This window comes from Hipposideros armiger, unplaced genomic scaffold (assembly GCF_001890085.2).
Source record: "Hipposideros armiger isolate ML-2016 unplaced genomic scaffold, ASM189008v1 scaffold_28, whole genome shotgun sequence".
NCBI classification, from domain to species: Eukaryota; Metazoa; Chordata; class Mammalia; order Chiroptera; family Hipposideridae; genus Hipposideros; species Hipposideros armiger.
Genome location: NW_017731378.1, coordinates 2,176,012 through 2,196,591, shown reverse-complemented (window position 1 = coordinate 2,196,591; position 20,580 = coordinate 2,176,012). Strand labels below are relative to the sequence as shown.

Below are 20,580 nucleotides of genomic sequence, written 5' to 3'. Positions count from 1 at the left end.
AAAACATAAAAGAAAGTTTCCAGATGCTCATGAATGCATGTTCCTCTGAAGGAGCCTGTACTGGAGCGTTCCCACAATGAGGACCCCCTTCCTTGGCTCTACTCAGGTGTGCAGAGGTGCACCTGTGCGCTCCAGCACTGCCCTCTGTAGGAGCAAACAAGAAAGGAGAAACCGCAGTCTGTTGTTTTTCAGTTAAGGAAACCTCTTCAGAAATTTTGTTCTGTAAGTCCAGAATTTAGAGTTGTACTATGAATTCGGCAATATTAGGAAGAATGTAGAAGGTGTCAGCATTGCTTTTTGAAAGAATATAGTAAATTTTCAAATCTCTCGCACACTGTGTCCTACTTTTCCTTGTAGTAAAATAGATTACTCAGAATTTCAAAATAAGAATTTAGAATCTGGGTCCTCTGTACCAAATCCATCAAAAGTGGGTCTAATTTGGGGGGTATGGGTGGGTGTGGTGGAACCCAGGCATCAATATCTTTCTCAGTATTTTTTTTTTAAGATTTTATTGGGGAATTGGGGGAGGGGAACAGACAAGTTGCTGTCCTTTTGTTCTTCAGTCTAGTTGTGGAGGATGTCGCATCACTGGTCCATGTTGGTATTATCATTGCGCTCTTCCCAGGTGAAGCAGATCAGTCACTGGCCATTGGACGGCCGCTCATGGTGGCTCACGGTAGCTCATGAAGGCTCACGCCAGCTGCCGGCCAGCCCCACTACAGCCCACGCCATTGCCAGCGACTCACGGCAGCCCAGCTCCAGGTTGAGCTGTTGTTCACCATCTTAGCTGTAGAGGGCGCAGCATCACTGGCCCTCATGTGGGATCCGAACCGGGGCCCTGCTGCTCAGAGCTGGCTTCCCAAGCCAACTCCTAACCAACGCGCCACTCGGTCGGCCCTCTATTTTTTTAAAGCCTTCAAATGTATAGCTCTAGTCTTATCTCTCACCTGGATTTAGAATATTAGGTTTGGGAAACTAATTTTGTAGTTTCCTGTATTCTTTCCATTTGTTTCACGCATAGTTCTCATAAATCCTAAAAGTCCTTTGGGGCATGTATCCATCAGAGGCCCAGCAGAATGTGGAAAGCACAGTCAAATTAGATAATTTGAGGAGGTCCTACTTAGAAGAATGGAATGGGCAGGCATAGGGAAAATAACAAAGAATTATACTGTACCCTGTGGCCAGCAGGAAAGCCATCTCAGGCCTGAAGAGGCAGGGGACCAGGGGGTTATCCGACTCAAGAGAAAGCCGTTCTGCGGGAGGCCTTTGATGGTAGCTGTGGCCCTTAGTTGAACAACACAGCCAACTCACAGCCTAGTGGGGAGGGAGCCAGGGGAATAAATATCCCCACCTCACTGGCCTTCTACCTCCACGTCTCCTGCTGGTGCCACCCAGTGGTTGAACTCAGCCGGAAGCCAGAGGCAAGGGACCTCCGGGATGCAGTTCTAGTGGGTCAGCCTCAGGGAGCACAGAGCAGGGTAGGCAGGGGCGAAGGACAGACCTAAGAGGAGAAATGGCAGACACAGCATATGCTCATTGTTCAGTGTCCTCAGCCTGTCCCAGGTTCAGATCTTTTCTCAAAAGGCTGCATTGGAAATTACTTATTATGCTGTTTGATACCAGTATCTATCAAGGTAAAAGTTTAGTTTGTGATCTCAGATTTTTTTAGTAAAGTATATCCAGACTTGTAGATATGTTGCTTATTAAAAATTGCTAAAGTTTCCAAGGCCTTTTACATTCTCTCACATTTTATGACATACATTTAAAAAAATTCTTTTTATTGTGGTAAATATATATAACATAGAATTCACCATTTTACCGTTTTAAGTGTACACTTCTTTGGCATTAAGTACATTCACATTGTTGTGCAACCATCACCACCGTCCATCTCCAGAACTTTTTCATCTTCCTAAACAAACGGTACCCATTTTCTTCCCCAATAACCACTATCTACTTTTTTTCTATGAGCTTAACTATTCTTGGATACCTCATGTAAATGAAACCATATAGTATTTGTCTTTTTGTGACTTAGCATCATGTCCTCAAGGTTCATCCATGTTACAGTTTGTGTCAGGATATGTTTTGTTTATCCATTCATCTGTCAGTGGACTCTTGGGTTGCATGATACACATTTTTAAATATTATTTTATTTCTGAATAATAGTTCACTCTCATAGCTTTACCTTTTACATGTCCAGTCTGATGTCTCACAAATCTACAAGATAATATAAGAGCACGGGCTATAGAGCTAGACATGAAAGGTAGAGATGGGCTTGAACAGGAGAGAGGGGCATCATTTGGAGGAAGAAGAGAATAAGGAGTCTTAAATGTGTGGAAAGACGAGAGAACCCACCATGGATAAAAGAAACAGCATAAAAGCAAAGGAACAAGTTCTGGACAGAAAGTGCTTTATGGGGACAGAGAGCATTTTGATTGGATAGGAATGCACTGAGGACTACTTATGAATAAGTGGGGTTAGACATGGTTAAAAAAATAACATGGATTGATAGATGATACAGAGATGGTAAGTGATAAAGAAACTGCAGTAAGATGTTAATGGTAGAATCTAGGTGGTGGGTGTAAAGTTTTTTCATATTATGAAAATTTTCATAATAAAATGTTGGCAAACCAAAGAGGAAAATGGAAGTCTAGAAGATTTTGAAGGAAGAATCAGTGAGATTTAAGAGAAGCAATGTTTATAGTGAAAAGAACGTGGGCGTTGGAGTCACACAGACCTGAATTCTGGTTCTGGCTTAGCTGTTTGCTATCGGGTTAAGTATACTGCTCAATGGTGGTGCCAGGATTTGAACCCAGGCACCCTGGGTCTTGCTTTGGTCTCTTCCTTGTGGTGTGGCAATGATACAAGTTCCTAGCTCAGCGTCTGGCACATGGTAGATTCTCAGATGGTAGCCGTTGCTATTAGTGTATTGTCTGGGCTGCAGAAGATGAAGGAGTCTACAATTTAGTGTCTGACCTGGAAGATTTATATGACATAGTTATGCAAACTGGAAGGTAAAACTATTTGTGGAGAAGAGATGGTTTGGTTTTAGATAAGAGGAAGTAGAGATTTTCATATGAACGGTTTCCCATATTTTCCTTAAGTTCAACAAATCATTTGATCACCAAATATTTGAGTGTTATATATGCTGAGCACTATTCTAGACCAGTGAACAAAACAAAAACCCCTTTCCTTATAGTTTTACATCCTAAAAGGGTTTGATGAATTAAGGATATTTATATCTCCAATGCAGAGTGACTTCTCCAAAGGTAAAAATGCAGGCATTCACCAGCAAGAGAAGGTGGTGTTTTCATAGCAGACTGTGCTGATGTCCCTGACATCATGCCATACAGGCAGTTATTGCCTCTGCTTTCTCTCAAGCTCATCTGTGTTCTGATTTCCTCTGCAGTTTTTATTTCCATCTGGAGTTGGTGAAACAGCTTATATAAGCCATTTAGGATTGTTTCAAAATATATGTTCAGCTTGTAAAATGGACCAGATGAAATGGAACAATGTTAGTGCCCTTTCATAGTGTATATAGTATGAGCAGAGAAGACTGAAATGAAATTCATGATATTGCACATAAAACAGAGGACGTTAAGATCTCCTTTCTGGGCTCATGCAGGAATCCTGTAACTTAGCCAGGCTCTGACTTCAGCGCCCTTTCAGGGTGTGTATTCCTTGGCGATTACGCACTCATTCCAATAGGGTACGAGGTCAGTCAGTAAAAGTATGTATTAAGCCAGACCCTCCTCTGCTTCTGAGTCATTTTCTGGTCAGGCAAAAAAGATTCTTGGGGAGAAGCTAAACTTTTCAGATGGCAAAGGTTACTCCTCCGTGTAATAGGGTAGCTCTCTTAGTCATCCTTATAGGGCTTATGCTAATTCTTTCCTTGGTATTTTAGATAATGAAGTATAGATTTATTTAGATATTGAGATGGAATTTGAAAAAACGTAGTTGAAGGAAAATAATATTCACTTGGGCCCAATCTTGAGGAGTTGTTTTAATACCATATATTGGGTTGTCAGAAAAGTCATGATGCATTCTTGCAATGAAAAACATAGAAAACATACATCATGACTTTTCCGACAACCCAATAGGTGGCTAAGAGGTTTGCAAAATACATGTTTGTTTTAGAAAAAAAAAATATTTGTGACACCACCCTTATGTGGAAATCTGACATCTGGCAACTTCAGCCCTGTGGAAGACAGCCAGAAGTTGAGAACGGGGCCTCAGAGCACATAAAAAATAACTGTTGAAAATCTCTAGCCCTAACACATGTATTTAACCACTGAACAAGAGTTTGTAGCCTTGTATTTAGAGCTTGTTTACTTTTTATTTATCTGGCAACTTTTAATAAGTTTGGCCATGTATATGTGGTCCCTCCTCCCCAGCAGATTATCAACCGTATAGAAAGAGGGTGGGAAAGTTGACAGACGAGATCAACTGATAGCAGAGGGAAGGCTGACATCAAAGAGAAAGATCTAGAAGTTATACAGTGCTGGTATTATGTAGCACAGCACAGCACAGCAATGTACGATCTTCATAATGAACTCACGTCCATCAGCTGAAGAGTAATCACGTGCAGTGTCTTCTCTTCCCCTGAAGAAGGTAGGGAGGTGCATCATGTGTCTGTTTTTAAACATGATCCAAGTTAACCAAGTTTTGACAGGTTGAAATGGTAAATTCTGTAGTGTGTATATACTTGAAATAGCACATTCTCTGTTGCTGCTGTACCAGTGGCACTGATTCGAGCTTATCGCTGATTATGGAAATGATGTTTAGTAGTAACTGCTAACATTTATGGAGCGTCTACTGTATGAGCCCCGTCCCAGGTGCTTTCACACTATTTGCCTACTGGTTAAGGCTTTGAAGACAGACACATCTGGGTTCCCAGTTCCATCTCTGACTTACTGTGTAACCTTGGACAGATTGCATCACCTTTCTGAGCCTGTGTCTTCACCTGGAAAATGGGGACCGATAATATACAATAGGGTTGTTGTGAAGACTTGATGAAGGAAGTATTTAGGACAATGCATGGCACATAGTCCGTGGTCATTTAATATTGGGCATTGTTATAATTACTGTAATTATCATCATCCTCTTGATGGTTGTTATGAAAGTATGATTACTTCCATTTTTCTGAACAAGGAAACTGAAGCTCAGAGGGTTTAAGTCATATGTCCAAGGTGAAATGGCTAATAAATAGTGGAGCTGGGATTTGAACCTTGGTCTGACTCCAGAAGCCCAATACTTTGCATTTGCATTACGCTGTCTCCTCAGTGTATGATTATAGTTAGATTTTTTAAAAAATATTTTTTATTGGGGAATTGGGGAAAGGGAACAGCCAAGTTGTTGTCCTTCAGTCTTAGTTGTGGAGGGCGCAGCTAGCTCAGCTCCAAGTCCAGTTGCCATCCAGCCTCCCATCGGCAGCTCAGGGCAGCTCAGCTCAAGGTACTGTGTTCAATCTTAGTTGCAGGTGGGCGCAGCCCACCATCCCATGCGGGAGTTGAACCGGCAACCTTGTTGTTAGGAGCACGTGCTCTCACCAGCTGAGCCATCCTGCCACCTGTTGGCAGCTCAGCTCTGGCGCAGCTCACTGGCCCATGTGGGAATCGAACCGGCGACCCTGTTGCTCAGAGCTCACGCTCGTAACCAACTGAGCCACTTGGCCGGCCCAGTAAAATTAGATTTTTTTAATACTTAAAGCTATATGGTAGGAGATGGCAAAGGATGTGGGAAATGTTACTAGCCACTTCTCTTTTCCACTGTACACCCAAGCCATCTCATTATAGAAAAAAGTTCCAGTAACACAAAGATAAGCTCCTTTTACTCAACGGTACAAATTTAATATGTAATGTTCAATTGTGTTGCCAAATACATATTATGCAAGATTCATGAAAATCTTATTGGTACCCTGCATTAATTTACTGAACGGTATTTATCGTATGCCTAAGATATTTGTCCACATGATTGTTTTCTTAGATTATAAACTTAACAGAGCTATAACCATTTTTTTTTTGTTTTCAGGCACTTAGTGCCTTTTGAAGTGATTATAGTTATTTGTGAGATGAAAGTTAGAATCCTCATCTCTGTCAACACCAAATGAATACTTGATAAATACAAGAAAACAAATAGAGAAAGAAAAGCAGACTTGGGGTCTGGACACTTCGGAGATCTTCTGTTTCTCCTGTAAAAGACCTGGGGAGAAGTGTAGCTAATGATGGCTGATGTTTTACCGGTGGGCACAGGCACTCCATTTTTTTCCTGTCTATCACTTACACACGTACTTAGGCTCCCCGGCCACACATGTCAAGGTAACAGACACCTCACCTTATCATAACACAGACACCTAACAGTGCAAGGATACTATGCAAGGCTGGGCTATAGGTGTCTTTGAAGCAAAAACACATTCTTAATTTGGTATAGTGTACCAAATCTTGTCTGGAGGTGCCGTCTACATAGCCCTTTCTTGTTCTTTTTATGAATTTTTACTTTTCAGTATGTTTGAACTCTCAGCCACTGAGGAGCGGCCCTGCTGCTGTTCTTCATGTCACGTTCCTTTTTTTTTTTTTTGCCGGCACAGTCTCGGTGGGTAGGAGGCAGAATGTCCCCAGTCTGAATCCTGGCCCTGCTGCTACAAACTCTGTAAGCTTGGACAAATTAAGCGTTCTCACTGGCTAAGCCTCAGTGTCCTAATTTTTAAGAAGGTTACGGGGCATAAATGAAAGGCCATATTTAAAATCTCTACTTTTTAAATACCGTATGTTAAAAGTTAAAAATACCTTGTTGCCTGGTACTTAAAAAATGTTAATTTCCTTATTGCCCTCTTCAGACATACTGAAAAGTCGATTATTTCCCAAGTTGTGTCTTTTCTATCACTCATGGTATAGGTCATTCTTTTTTTGTTTTTTGTTTTCAATTCCAGAATGACTTTGAGAATCGAATGAAAAATATATGAGGACATCATTATTTTGTTTTATTTTTATTAATAAAAATTTCAGAAGGCAGACCTCTTGGTGAGTGGGGATGTGTGGTTAGTGTGCGTTGCTTCTCTTGGCTTTGAAGGCTGCATCTACAAAAAGACACGATTAATCCAATAATTCATCCTTCGTTCCCGAATAGGAGACTAAGGTCCAACATCTACGTATGCTCTAGTTCTGTCATAGGTGCTAAGGAAACTATTATTAAAAAAAAAAAAAGTGAGACAGTACTTTGATTTTTTTTAAGTGTAAAGTATAAACTTCTTATTTGCTTAGCTTTGACTTTATTCTAAGTATCTTTATATCTTAAGCTTTATCATTCTCAAGATATAGAGCTATATTACAGTGTCTTAAATATTTATGCTTTTCCGTTTCTTTTGACCTTTCTCCAGCTTATGAAACATGGAGGCCGGCTCAGTGGTTCGAGCCATCTTTGACTTCTGCCCTAGTGTCTCAGAAGAACTGCCCCTCTTTGTGGGAGATATTATTGAGGTGTTGGCAGTGGTGGATGAATTTTGGCTTCTAGGAAAGAAAGAGGATGTTACAGGTAAGTGGGTCATCGTTCCTCTTGTACAAAATGGACCACAGGCCCTCCCTGCTTTCCATATTAAAAATAAAGATGAAATGGGAAGCCCAAGGCAGTAAAATTCAGAATCCTTTTGTGTTTTCCCTGTGTATTTATTGTGGTGTCTACCAGCGAGGAGAGAAGGTCTGTTATCATTCCATCTCTCCGTATTGGTTCCTTCAGAAGGTTGTAATGATTAGACTCCAGTTGGCCCCAGCCCAGCTTTCCACTCACCTCTTTCCTATCCCTTCCCAGGTCTTTATCCTTTATAGTCAACATGATTATCTCTCTTCTGCAAATATGCATTACTCTTCTTTCCCGAACCCCCAGGTTTTTACCATCACTTTTCACTAAGTTTTTATCTCTGATTTATGGAACATAAGTGCTCTGCAATGCGTTTTCCCTGGCTGTCTCCTTTTAACGTTTCCAACCTTTCATTCTTTCCAAGGAAGCATGATACCTCTTGTTCACGCCTTCCTAGATCCATGGTTGGCCCACATTTATTAAAGCTGGCCTCTCCCCTAGATTCACCTACCTCCTGCTTCCCGTACACCTGATTTCTTTTCTTCTAATCTTTAACATATATGTTAGCTTAGGGAAGAATGGAAGTTTACCCCCACACTTTGCACCTGTATTAATTAAATCCAGTCATTAACTTACATATGTTTATGTGAGCCTGGGCTGGAGTATGTTATACAGTCCTTAGAACAGACTCCGTTAACACTTAACCCACTTTTGGGAGGTAATCAATTGTTTCCCAGTAGAAGTGATATCTCAGCTGAGACAGAAATGATGAGTAGGAGTTAGCAAGGCAAAGAAGATAGGCAGAGAGAACTGCTTGTTCAAAGGCTCTGGAGTGAGAGAGAACATGGAGGGACTGAGAAAAGTTCAGTGTGGCATGAAGTATGAATGGCTGAGGAGCGGGGGATGGTGCTCAGGAGATGAGCAGAAGTTAGATCATGGAAGACAGTATGCCATGGTCAAGAGTTACGGGAATGGGAAACCACTAACGTGCTTTAGGATTTTTATCAGATTTTTAGAAAGCTCAGAGCTATAGATAGAAAGATGATAGGAAGGCACAAAACTGAAGGCAGGTAGGCGGGATGGGAGGTTGTTGCAGGAATCCAGGTGAGAGATGCTGACGGCTGGACCAAGGTGGGAGTCAGGAGGTAAGTGGACAGATATAACAGACAGTTAGAAGGTGGAATCAGTCAAACTTTTTGATGCTTTCCAACTGGCAGCCCCTGTCTGTACCTATTAAAACCCTATCCATCTTTAGACTCAAATGGCTATCTTTATCCTAAAATTTTTCATATGCTTCCTAACCCATTCTGTACCTTCTCAGAACTTCCGTAGCAATTTGTATACGTATGTTGTGAGACTGGATTTCAGAATTGAATTATTGTTTATGTCTGAACTAGATTTTGTCTGAACTAGATTTTCAGATCTTTAAGGGCCAAGATGGTCTCATTTCTCTGTCCGCAGTGCGCCTTGCATAGAGTAACATCCAATAAATGCTTATTGGAATGAATTGCATTCTCTGTGTTCTTTCTCAGTGAGTGTTTAATTCAGGGCCTCTAAATGGGCTCAGAGAAAAGTTTTTTGTCCTGGTACACAGACAGAAAAAGAAATTTCAATGTTGGAAATGTTTGCTTTTCTTTTCAGGACAGTTCCCCAGTAGCTTTGTGGAAATTGTGACCATTCCCAGTCTAAAAGAGGGAGAGAGACTGTTTGTCTGTGTCTGTGAATTTACATCCCAGGAACCCAACAGTCTTCCCCTCCATCGAGGTAAGTTCATCATCTAAGAGTAGAGTGTTCAAAATTAGATCGGTGGAGTTCGCCCATTTTGACAACTAGATCTCAGGAATCCCAGGGCCACCCAAAAGAGTCTCAGGAAGACCCTGGCCTGCAAGGTCAGGCTGGGTCCTGGAATCTCTAGATCTCACCTTGACTAGCTTTTAACCAGTTAAGCCTAACGAGCTTAAAGATGTAAGTGCAGCCTAAAGGAAGAGAGTGCAGAGCAGGGGGGATACATAGGAAAAGAGAATAGAAAGAGTTGTACTAATTATCAGTGGCTTTATCTTGTCCTCTTCTCTGATACTCTGCTGCCAGTAAACACACTGACTGTTCAGCTCTCTTTCCCTCTATGTTTTTCCCATCTCTTTAGGCTCTGTATGTCCTCCAATTTGAACACACAAGCCTTTGAGGATGGGGGAGTTAGGTGTACCTATGCAATTTGTCTTTCTCTGAGTTTAGCATGTGATATAGAAATGTTTTTAATTCCTCTTGTTTTCTATACCTGACCATCCACATAAACAGGTATTTTCACTAGTTGGGAACAAAATCACTAAGAAATGGAAGCACACATAGTTATAAGACTCAAGTCCAGGCTTCCTGATTGTCCAGTCTAGTGCTTGGAATGACCCTTCTACTTTAGACGAAACACTGCTTTTCCCACTCTATCAGTGTCTCAGCTCATGAGTAGTATCAGTTCCTTTATCCCTGTGCTCCAGCACTGTGGATCCTGTTCCCTGTTGTTTCTTTATTTCTTTTATTTTTTTTATTGGGGAACAGTGTGTTTTTCCAGGACCCATCGCGTCAAGTCAAGCAGTTGTTTCAATCTAGTTGTGGAGGGCGCAGCTCCGTGGCCCATGTGGGGATTGAACCGGCAACCTTGGTGCTATGAGCCTGTGCTCTAACCAACTGAGCCTACCGGCAGCCCCTCCCTGTTGTTTCTTTATCTTTCCTTAGTACCTGCAGTGTAGCAGCAAACCTTCTGTTCTGTGCAAATAAAGCTTTGGTGATTTCACATGTCAGGATGGGATTTGGAACCCTTAAGACCCTGCGAGACCGTATTTGAGATGTTTTGTTTTACTGTGCTGCCTTTAGGCAGCTGTTATGTCCTTACCTTTCAGAAATACCACTGGGATTGTTGAGAGAAAAAAATTATATTTTTTAATTATAAAGTTATATTATAAAATATATACATGTATATGTATTCAGAGCAGGCAGTATAGCTTAGGGGATAAGGATTCTGATGTCCCTAGATTTAAATCCAACTCCACAACTTAATAGCTGTGACTTTGGGTTAGTTACTTAAGTTATCTCAGCCTCCGTTTCCTTATCTACAAAATGAGGATAATAATACCTACCCTGGGGTAGTTGTATTAAGTGAGGTTATGCATGTGAGGCATCTGACACAAGGTAAGCATTTATTAAAGATTTGCTATTTTTACTATTCTTAGCTGGGATTCCTGAGTTCATAGATATACTTCAGGGGACCTTGTTTCCCAATAATTGTGTGGCATTTTGTGTGTATGAACATTTTTCCAGGGAGATTCTAACTGGAATCTCCCTGCAGGTGGTTCTTCCAGCAGGTGTCACCCTTTCTCCTTTTCCCAGAAGCTATCCAATTATCCTGTACTGTTACCTGTATTTCGAGTTATAAACTCAGCAACAAGGCTGTCTCCTAGAAGGATCAATGCAGGTGGCCAGGGCCACTGACTTGCCCTAAAAAATAAGACAGAGAAAGAGCGAGAGAGAACAAAAACAAAATAAGAGTATAATAAGGAAAATACAGAGAAAGAGGAGAGAAAAAAATTAGTGATGCAATATCACTAATAATTGCTTACATAACACATAATACATATTCCTTGCCTATAACCTCATGTATCTAGGTGACCTCCCTACCCCCAAAAAGAGACCAATAAAAAATTTAAAAAGACCAATAAAAATGATATTTATCAGTCAAAGCACTTGTGTCATAAATTTGCAATGCTGTGTGAGATATCCGGATTAAAGCTCTGATATGGCTCAGATGGAAACCTCAGTAAAATACATGGTCCATCTGCATAAAGCACGTAGTCCCACAGGCGTTAGGATTCGATGAGAGACCTAATACCCACGGTCAGACTGTTAAATTCAGATTCTAAGATTTGCATTCATTCCTGTCATCTTATTCCTAATGCATTTCTTATTCAAATGAAAAGATCCAACCAGAAGAAGCAAGCAGTGTGGTGGCTGGGAATAATTATACATGAGTGAAAGGCTCAGGCTGACTAAGAGTCACCACACTTCCTACTTTTCTGTTCTCGAAATCAGGTCACTGTTTTCCGGGAGTTCCTCATATTGTTGATTCAGAAGTCTAGAAGTAACCGCTAGGTTGCCTTCATTCCTAAGGAATCAGCTAGGATGCCAGGGAGATAGCTGCATGACTCTGTGATTAAAATGAGAGACTCGTGCAAAAAAACAAAACAAAACAAAAAAACAACTCACTAACATGGCTATAAAATAAGGGCATTGAACAAAATTATCTCTAAAGTGCTTTTCAGATCTTAAATAGTGATTTTTTAAAATTCACCTTATATAGGAATAACCAACAGAATGACAGTGTGCTAGGTATTAAAGCTTATCAAAGCAGTCACCCAGCAGAAAATAGGAAAATGGGACTGATTTAAAGTATTTTGTGGAGATCTGGCACAACAAGGAAAATATTGTAATTCTACAACCTTAAGAAATCTAGTTCATTTCAAAGCCAGTAGAGTGGGAGTTATGACACACTTTTGTTCTTCTCATTCACAAGAGGCCTATTGTGTCTGAATAGTAGCCGTGTCTCCAGCGAGTCCCTCTGTGGTCCTGGTGAAATGGACTCAGTGCAAGTGGAGGAAAAATCATTGTAATTCTCAGGACCCCAAGCTCTGACCAATGGACATTGAATCATAAAGGACCAAGTTTAGGACCAAATATAGGACCAAGTTTCTATTTTTCAGGAACATCTAAGCAAAGCAATATCCAATCAGTGAAAATGTACTAGATGTCTACTACTAAGTGCAAAATTTTACATTAGGTGCTGTATAGTATATAAAAATACAAGTGTCAAAATGAGTGATATAAGCAATAATTTCTTTAATAGTCAGTGGATGGTCAAAATGATTGTGGGCTTTTAAGGGTTTTTAGAGAAGCATTCTTAGGTTTTAGATGGAGAGGTTTGTATAGGAGACAATGAAAGTCTCCTTGTGTGGGATAGGGTCTCATAGGTGAGATAAGATTGGCTAGCTGGGGGAGGGAAAAAAAACAGTTGCAGAGGAAGAAATTTTGTTGAAAGAATTTGAGGAAAGGCGATCACTTAGGAAAAAGTCTGGGCTCACCCAGGACACCAAGCCAGTGGGCAGACAAGAAATAAAAGATTCTAGCACCAGGAGGTGCTGTCTGAATTGAGGACATTGTCTCATAAATGCAACAAGGAAAACCATCAGTCCAGGAAGCAAATTGTGAGCTCAGTGAGGCCAGTTCTGTCAGTCAAGAGAGAGGAATCCGCCAGGGAAGAAGAGGCGCCCCCATTGCTGCAGAGGCCCGAGAGAGCAGAGAATCTGGTTAAAGAAGGATGCTTTCAAAATACAGAGCTTCCCAGACCTGCACTGGAAGGGCAGCATTTGGAGAGGAACCCAGATAATCAGACTGGTGCCCCCAAGGAGAAAAGGAAGGAACACATGATTGACCTACAAAACATCCTAACCACAAAATTTCCTTCTGTGAAGTCTTTGGCAGTCCCCACAACCACAGAGGAATTGGAAGGTGAACAGGAGAGAGATCAAAAGCAGATGATAAAGGAAGCTTTTGCTGGGGATGATGTCATCAGAGACTTCTTGAAAGAGAAGAGGGAAGCTGTAGAGGTTTCTCATTAAAGCCCCTGAAGGTCCTCCAAGAAAAACCAAGAATTTGCCAAGTGTGATTATCAATGAGAAGCGAAATATCCATGCAGCAGCTCACCAGTTGCTTCTGGATCCATTCACCCATCCACTCACCCTATAGGATCTACATGGAACACCCAGAGGGCCTTCCAAAAGCTGACTGCGCCCAAGGTGGTCACCAGGCCGTATCATTAAGCCTGTGAAAGCAGGGGATGTGGGCTACTGGTCTTCCTGAAAGTTGGACCTCTCTGTCATACAGAGGAATCCGAAACGACTCTCCATATGTCACAAAAAACAGCTCAAGAAAAACTCTAAAGACTGAGGTGCCGAAGGAGTGACATCTCAGTGCCCAAAACCAGGAGCCCCAGCTGCTCCTCCATTGGCCTGGTTTTACTCTGAGCTGCAGGATTAATTCCAAAACTGGCTCAGCACACCGTGGGGATAGTTAAGCCACATTTTAGAAATAAAGGCTTTTTTATCTGTTAAAAAATCAATTTATTACAAAACTGTAGAGTAATTTTTTAACTGAGGTGAATGAATCTTTTAAGACTGAACTTCAATTTCATTTTTTTTTTCAAAAACAAACACTGTGCCCCTATCCTTTCTTTACCTCAACTTCTTCAACAATAAGACAGATGCTGGGCCAGCCAAGTGGCGCGTTGGTTAGGAGTTGACTTGGGATGCCAGCTCTGAGCAGCAGGGCCCCGGTTCGGATCCCACATGAGGGCCAGTGACGCTGCACCCTCTACAGCTAAGATGGTGAACAACAGCTCGACCTGGAGCTGGCTGCCGTGAGTCGCCGGTGATGGCTTGGGCTGCAGTGGGGCTGGCCAGCAACGGGCGTGCGCTTTCATGAGCTGCCATGAGCGGCAGTCCAATGGCCAGCGAGCAACTGCCTCACCCGGGAAGAGCGCAATGATAATACCAACGTGGGCTAGTGAAGTGATGTCCTCCACAACTAGACTGAAGAACAAAATGACAGCAATTTGTCTGTTCCCCTTCCCTAATTCCCCAACACTGTTTCCCTCCCCCAACTCCCCAATAAAATTTTTTAAAAAAATAAATAAGACAGATGCTAACTGTTCAGCTTATATTATTTTATGAAGATAACCTGAAACACCAATATTGGAACTATAGGTTATTTTCAAAAACAAAGTGCTGATTACTAGAACATTCTTTTAAGATTTTATTATGATGTCTTTTCAGGATAGTTTAAGAAGGCCTCCAGAAAATAAATGAAGAGCTTATTGTCTATACGCTACACATCTATAAGAGATTTCTTTCTTTGTTCCATATTTGATTTTGAATATAATTTGGTGTGACAAATTAGATCCATCTATTCAAAGGACTATAGTGGACATGAATACCATATTTTGCCATGTATAATGCGCACTATTTTGCCCAAATTTGTGAGGGAAAATAAGGATGTGCATTATTCATGGGTAGTACTAATTTCGTATCTATATAAATGTTTTTGATTCTTTTATTTATGCTTGTGAGTTGTGCCTCTAGAAATCAATAACGATATCCATATGCAAAATAATACCCTGGAATATGACAATCGGTTTTGTTGAATTTAAGACAAACTTGCAACGATGAAGAGTTCTTAGCCTTCTATGATGCATAAATACCGTAAATTTGTTACTTATTCATAAAATTTCTTGTACCATAATATGTTAAAAAAATGCTAAAATTCCTTTATAATACAAAAAACAAATGCCTAAATGTAAACAAATAAAAATTTGAATTAAAAAATTAAATGAAAGATTATTTTCCCTGAAAGTTTGGGCCAAAAACGTGGGTGCACATTGTACATGGCAAAATACGGTATATTCTTTATCATTTATAAACTAATCCAATGGCAGACTGTGAGAACATTGTTTATATTAGCATTTCTCAATTTTGTTCTTGAGACACCTTTATACTCTTAGAAGTTATTGAGATCCTAAAGGGCTCTTATTATACTTATGTGTATCTATTGATATTTACCATATTAGCTATAAAAACTGAGAAATTAAAAAATTTATCAATTCATTTTTTAAAACCCATGGCATATTTACATAAATAGCATATTTTGATGAAAAATAACCAGTTTTCTAAACAAAGAACATTTGGTTCTCACAACATTGGTTTATTTTTTGGCAAATCTATTTAATTTTGGTTTCATAGAAGAAAGCCGGATTCTCATATTTGTATCTGTTTTCAATCTGCTGCGATATGTTGTTATGACTGAAGTATATGAAGAAAATATGGTAGTTTTTTGACCTTACAGACCCTCTGAAAAGATCTTGGGGAGTCCCCCCCACCAAACAGGTCCTGTGGACAACACTTTGAAAATCACTGGTTTACAGTATATTGTCACTAAATTGTCAAAACTGTACATACCCTTAAAACTCTAGTGGCATATTTCCTGGAATTTGATAGATGTTTAAAGCAATGAGTTGCACCACTCGTTATAGTAATATTCTCCTGGAGTGCTAACTGAGGTCGCCATCTTTGCTTCTCTTCCTCAGGTGACCTTGTGATTCTCGATGGCGCTCCCACTGCTGGCTGGCTGCAGGGCCGAAGCTGCTGGGGTGCCCGGGGCTTCTTCCCCTCCTCATGTGTTCGGGAGCTCTGCCTCTCTTCACAAAGCCGGCAGTGGCACTCACAGAGCACCCTGCTCCAGATTCCTGACTATTCCATGGGACAAGCCCGGGCACTGATGGGACTGTCCGCCCAGCTGGATGAGGAGCTGGACTTCAGAGAAGGGGACGTGATTACCATCATCGGAGTTCCTGAGCCAGGCTGGTTTGAAGGGGAACTAGAGGGTCGAAGAGGCATTTTCCCAGAAGGTTTTGTAGAGCTTTTGGGGCCCTTGAGGACTGTGGATGAGTCGCTAAGTTCTGGAGATCGCAGTGACTGCATTATTAATGGTGAAGTCGATACCCCTACAGAGGAAGAGGAGAGGGGGCCAGAAGAGGAGGACAAGCAACCAGGGGCCTACGGAATTGCCCTCTACAGGTTCCAAGCCCTGGAGCCGAATGAGTTGGATTTTGAGGTGGGTGATAAAATCCGCATTCTGGGGACCCTGGAAGATGGCTGGCTGGAAGGATCACTGAAGGGCAGAACAGGCATCTTTCCTTACCGGTTTGTAAAGTTATGTCCTACAACACGGGTGGAGGAAACCATGGACCTGCCACAGGAAAGCAGCCTTACCGGGGTCCCCGAAACATCTTTGGAATGCTCAGAGAACGCATTAGTAGAGGAAAAAGGATACGAATCTCATGAGTATAAAGCAGAGAAGTCCAACTGTGTTATTTCTGAAACATCCGCTTCTCCCCCAGATCACCTGACCTCTGAGTATGGAGTAAACAGAATCTCTCATCAGGATGGGGACTCCTCTGGAGAACCCCAGAGAAGCCCAGGCACGGGGCACGAACAGCCTCTTGCCAAAGACTCTTCCATGAAGGATCCTTCCGAGGTGGTCAATGGTGTTTCCCCCCAACCCCACATACCTTTTCATCCCCAATTGCAGAAAAACCAGTATTATTCTAGAGCAGGAGGGAGCCACCCAAGCTCAGAGCAGTTCTCTGACCCTGTTCCTCGAGAAACAAGGACTAGAGACTATTCCAGCCTACCTTCCAGAAGAACATACTCCCAGCCGAAAAGCCTTACGAAGCCAGTGCCTCCTCTTCACAGCAGCCTTTCTCTTTCAGCCCCGACGGGGATCAGACCTGGTCAGGCGAGCCCTCAGCTCCAGGGCATGGCAAGGTGTGCTAAAAAGCACCACACACCCAAAGAAGAAAATGCTTCTTGCTTTTGTTCTGCCTCGGAGGGATTGGAGATGAAGCCTGGTCTGCAAGACAAAGCACCCTCCATGGAAGCAGTGGCACTTCCACAGGGAGAGGGCAACATTGACCTGGACTTGAAGTTGACACAACAGCTGTTGGAGTTTGAGAAGAGCTTATCAGGGCCTGGCACAGAGCCAGATAAAATTTTACGCCACTTTTCAATCATGGATTTTAGCTCCGAGAAGGATATTGTCCGAGGTTCCTCAAAGCTCATCACCCAACAGGAGCTGCCTGAGAGGAGAAAGGCCCTAAGGCCACCGCCACCCCGTCCCTGTACCTCAGCATCCCCTGCTTCCCATTTGCTGGTGGACCGGAGCCTGAAACCTGAACCACCCTTGGCAGTGCGACCCTCTCGCCCAGCTCCCCTGCCTCCCTCCGCACAGCAGAGAATGAACGCAGCACCCCCCAAGCTCCTCACCTCTAACCATCCTAGCTGTGAGACCCTAGAAAAGGAGGCCCCTGAGAGTACGGAAAAAACTTTGGACCAAACTTCCCCATGTCCCTTAGTATTGGTGAGGATCCAGGAAATGGAACAGGACCTGGAAATGTATAGCAGAGCTCAAGAAGAGCTCAACTTAATGCTAGAGGAGAAGCTAGAAGAACCATTAAGAGCAGAGACCCTGGAGAGGCTTGAATTCTGTGAGAGCAACATCGAAAGTTTGAACATGGAACTTCAGCAACTTAGAGGTAAGTGATGAGGAAATAATATTCTTGTTTCTTGACACCCACAAGTCCAAGTGCCAGCCTACCCTTGTATTTTAGGAATATGTTGCCATCTTTGATCGACAAAGAATGGTTCACTTTTTCATTCCCTAATTTCTTATTCTGTCACCACCATTAGACTGCTCTGTCTTGATGTACTCTATGACCATTGTGGCCTCCTGATGTTGTCTGCAGCTCAGGTAAAGAAGCTCAAACCTTAGTGGCGTTTATACCATGTTTCCCAGAAAATAAGACCGGGGCTTATGTTAATTTTTGCTCCAAAAGATGCATTTTATTCATTTTTTCATGTACAAAAATCTACATTTATTCAAATACAGTCATGTCTGGCTGACAATCTTAACTGGGCCTATTTTTTGGTAGGGCTAATAGTACGAGCACCCTGAAAATCATGCTAGGGCTCATTTTCCGGTTAGGTCTTAAATATTTTCAGGGAAACACGGTACCGCCTACACTGCTGTGACATCTATAGCAGTCATGCAGATGGGATGTCCCTAGATTTAACTTTCTTTAACCAGGCTTTGCTAAGGACTGCAGACTTCCAGGCTAAAAGCCATGAGAAAACTGCATCTTCTATCTTTGTGGTCCAGGGGCTACATCTCAGTAATAATAATAGCTAATATTTATTAACTTATTAACAGCCATTTGTTATCATTTGCTTACACGAAGAATCTTCACAGCCACCCTGAAGGTAATTCTTATGGCTACTTTATAGGAGGGGAAGCTAAGATTTTAGAGATTAAATAACCTGCCAAGGGAGCATGGATTTGAGCTCACGTTTTCAACTACTCCAGTTTACTGCTTCCTATCCTGCACATTCAAAAATCCAATTCTGTCCCTTCATTTGGGGGTGACCAGCCTCTGCAGCCTTCATTCGTATTCACCAGGCTATCAGGAGAAATAATTTACAAAGTAGGAAGCGTAAGAGAATGAGACAACAGCAGTTGGTCTAGGGCCCAAGGGAACATGACTGCATGCCCCTTTGGCATGTGTGCCAGAGAGCGCTGAACCTACATGTCACCAGCAGAGTGAATAATAAAAAGTAATGTGTGGGCCTAGAAATTGCAGGATACTAATGAGATAAAAGCAGGAGAATAATGGCTCAGAGAGACTGGATCAAAATGGCTGACCAAGGACACATACCTACTCCCCTTGTCCTTTAGGCCTCTAAAAGTGAATAAAAAGATATAAAAAGTTCCAAGAAGAAAGTATTATCGGAAAACCAGAAATGGAGTAATTTTTCTGAAAGATGAAAAGCAGGTGGTATTACAGAAAGAGGAAACCTCTATCTAAAATATGCTCAGGAGAGGACTGCTTTCATATGTGGGCACAAGTTCCAAGGGAACGCCAAAGTCAGAGGTGTGGAAGTAGGGGGTCCTAGAGCGGGTTCTGTGTGATGAATTAGGGACTGGCTGGGTCCCCGGGCCCCTGGGTCACTTGCGCCAAACAGAAGCAGCAGCGTTTCCCCTCAAGGTAAAGCCTGAGGATGAGTGCTTAGACATGTCCTCCAAGAGGTGTTTGTTTACTATGAGTACCTGAACTCTTGGGGGAATGCCAGATGATACCTTGTTTGCAGAGTGCCTTGAAAAGACTTCTAAGGGGACTTTGGCTCAGCCTACATCCCCAAAGCCATAGCAAGCCCCGGGGTTCTCTATCGTCTTCCACACGTACAAGTTTCAAGATATACTTATAAACTATTCCTGCTGTAGATTTATGGGTGGCAGAACAAAAGTCTCCCAGATTTCAGATAGCAAGAATTTCTCAATAATGATACTTTTTAGAATTAATAGGGTTCCACAGAAATGTTATGTCTTCTATCTTTAAGAACGCCATGTAGTGTTTTTAAGTGGATATGTGGATTAATGGACCGGTACAAAGTGATGAGATTGATATTCTTTTTTATTCACCTGATCTTCTATATCAGGACTAATTTAATAATTCAGCCAGTGTTCTTATGATGTGTTTTGTTATTCTAAAAGTTTAATACCATGAAAAACCTACAGTAGGTGGGTAGCGTCTTCATCAGGAAGACTTTATTCGAATTCACCAAATTCAGCATTGGCTATGTTAATATTGACTTGATCGATTGTCAATAGGTGTATTTTTATATCAATTGCTAATATGAAATTACTTATTTCTTGCAATCAATGACAATGCCTCTTGAGATCATCTTTTTCTGTCTTCATCAAAAGTGTATCCAAACAACAATATAAGCAGTCCCTTGAAAGAGGAGGAAATTAATCAGTTTAAGCACCAAGGCTTTATCCCTCCAATTCAAGTCCTGTACAATCTCTAATTTTAAAATTTAAGGCCTAAGAGTTAAAGAACTTTTGATACAGCATTTATCTAATTCTGACTGATATTATTTTTAGTTGTTTGTATGCCTCCTGATGAAAATTTAAGCCTACTGAGAAGATGGATACTGTGTTATTAGTCAGTGTGTCATTTCCCATACACCCCTATAGTGTTCTAAAGGCGGTAGACTCATTAAACACTTGATGAATTGAATTTGGTTTAACTGAATGAAAGTTGAAGTTGCCTGCTCTAACTCCCAGAGGCTTCAAAGATCTCCTACCTCTGTTGTTACTTTGAACTTGGACTAGTGGGGGGCTGGGGACTGTCAGTGTAGAGATGTCAGTTAGACACAGTTAATGGGTAACAAAATAGTCCAGTTCTGTGCCGGACCCAAAATGAGAGTCATTATTGTAGCTATTGCTTCTTATTCTCCTCTGCCTCCTCCTTCTCCTTCTCCTCCTCCTCCTCCTCCTCCTCCTCCTCCTCCTCCTCCTCCT

At 41.8% G+C, this 20,580-nt stretch overlaps 1 protein-coding gene across 1 annotated transcript in view; it reads left to right on the top strand.

Annotated features, from left to right (window-relative positions):
* Positions 1–20,580, top strand: part of DNMBP (dynamin binding protein) — a 102,255-nt gene that overhangs the window by 18,998 nt on the left and 62,677 nt on the right. Inside the window, exons 2-4 of the mRNA XM_019636280.1 lie at positions 7,373–7,527; positions 9,211–9,333; positions 15,749–17,755. Coding sequence (XP_019491825.1) covers positions 7,383–7,527; positions 9,211–9,333; positions 15,749–17,755 — 2,275 coding nt within the window. The 5' untranslated portion in view covers positions 7,373–7,382. The remainder of the gene's footprint in view (positions 1–7,372; positions 7,528–9,210; positions 9,334–15,748; positions 17,756–20,580) is intronic.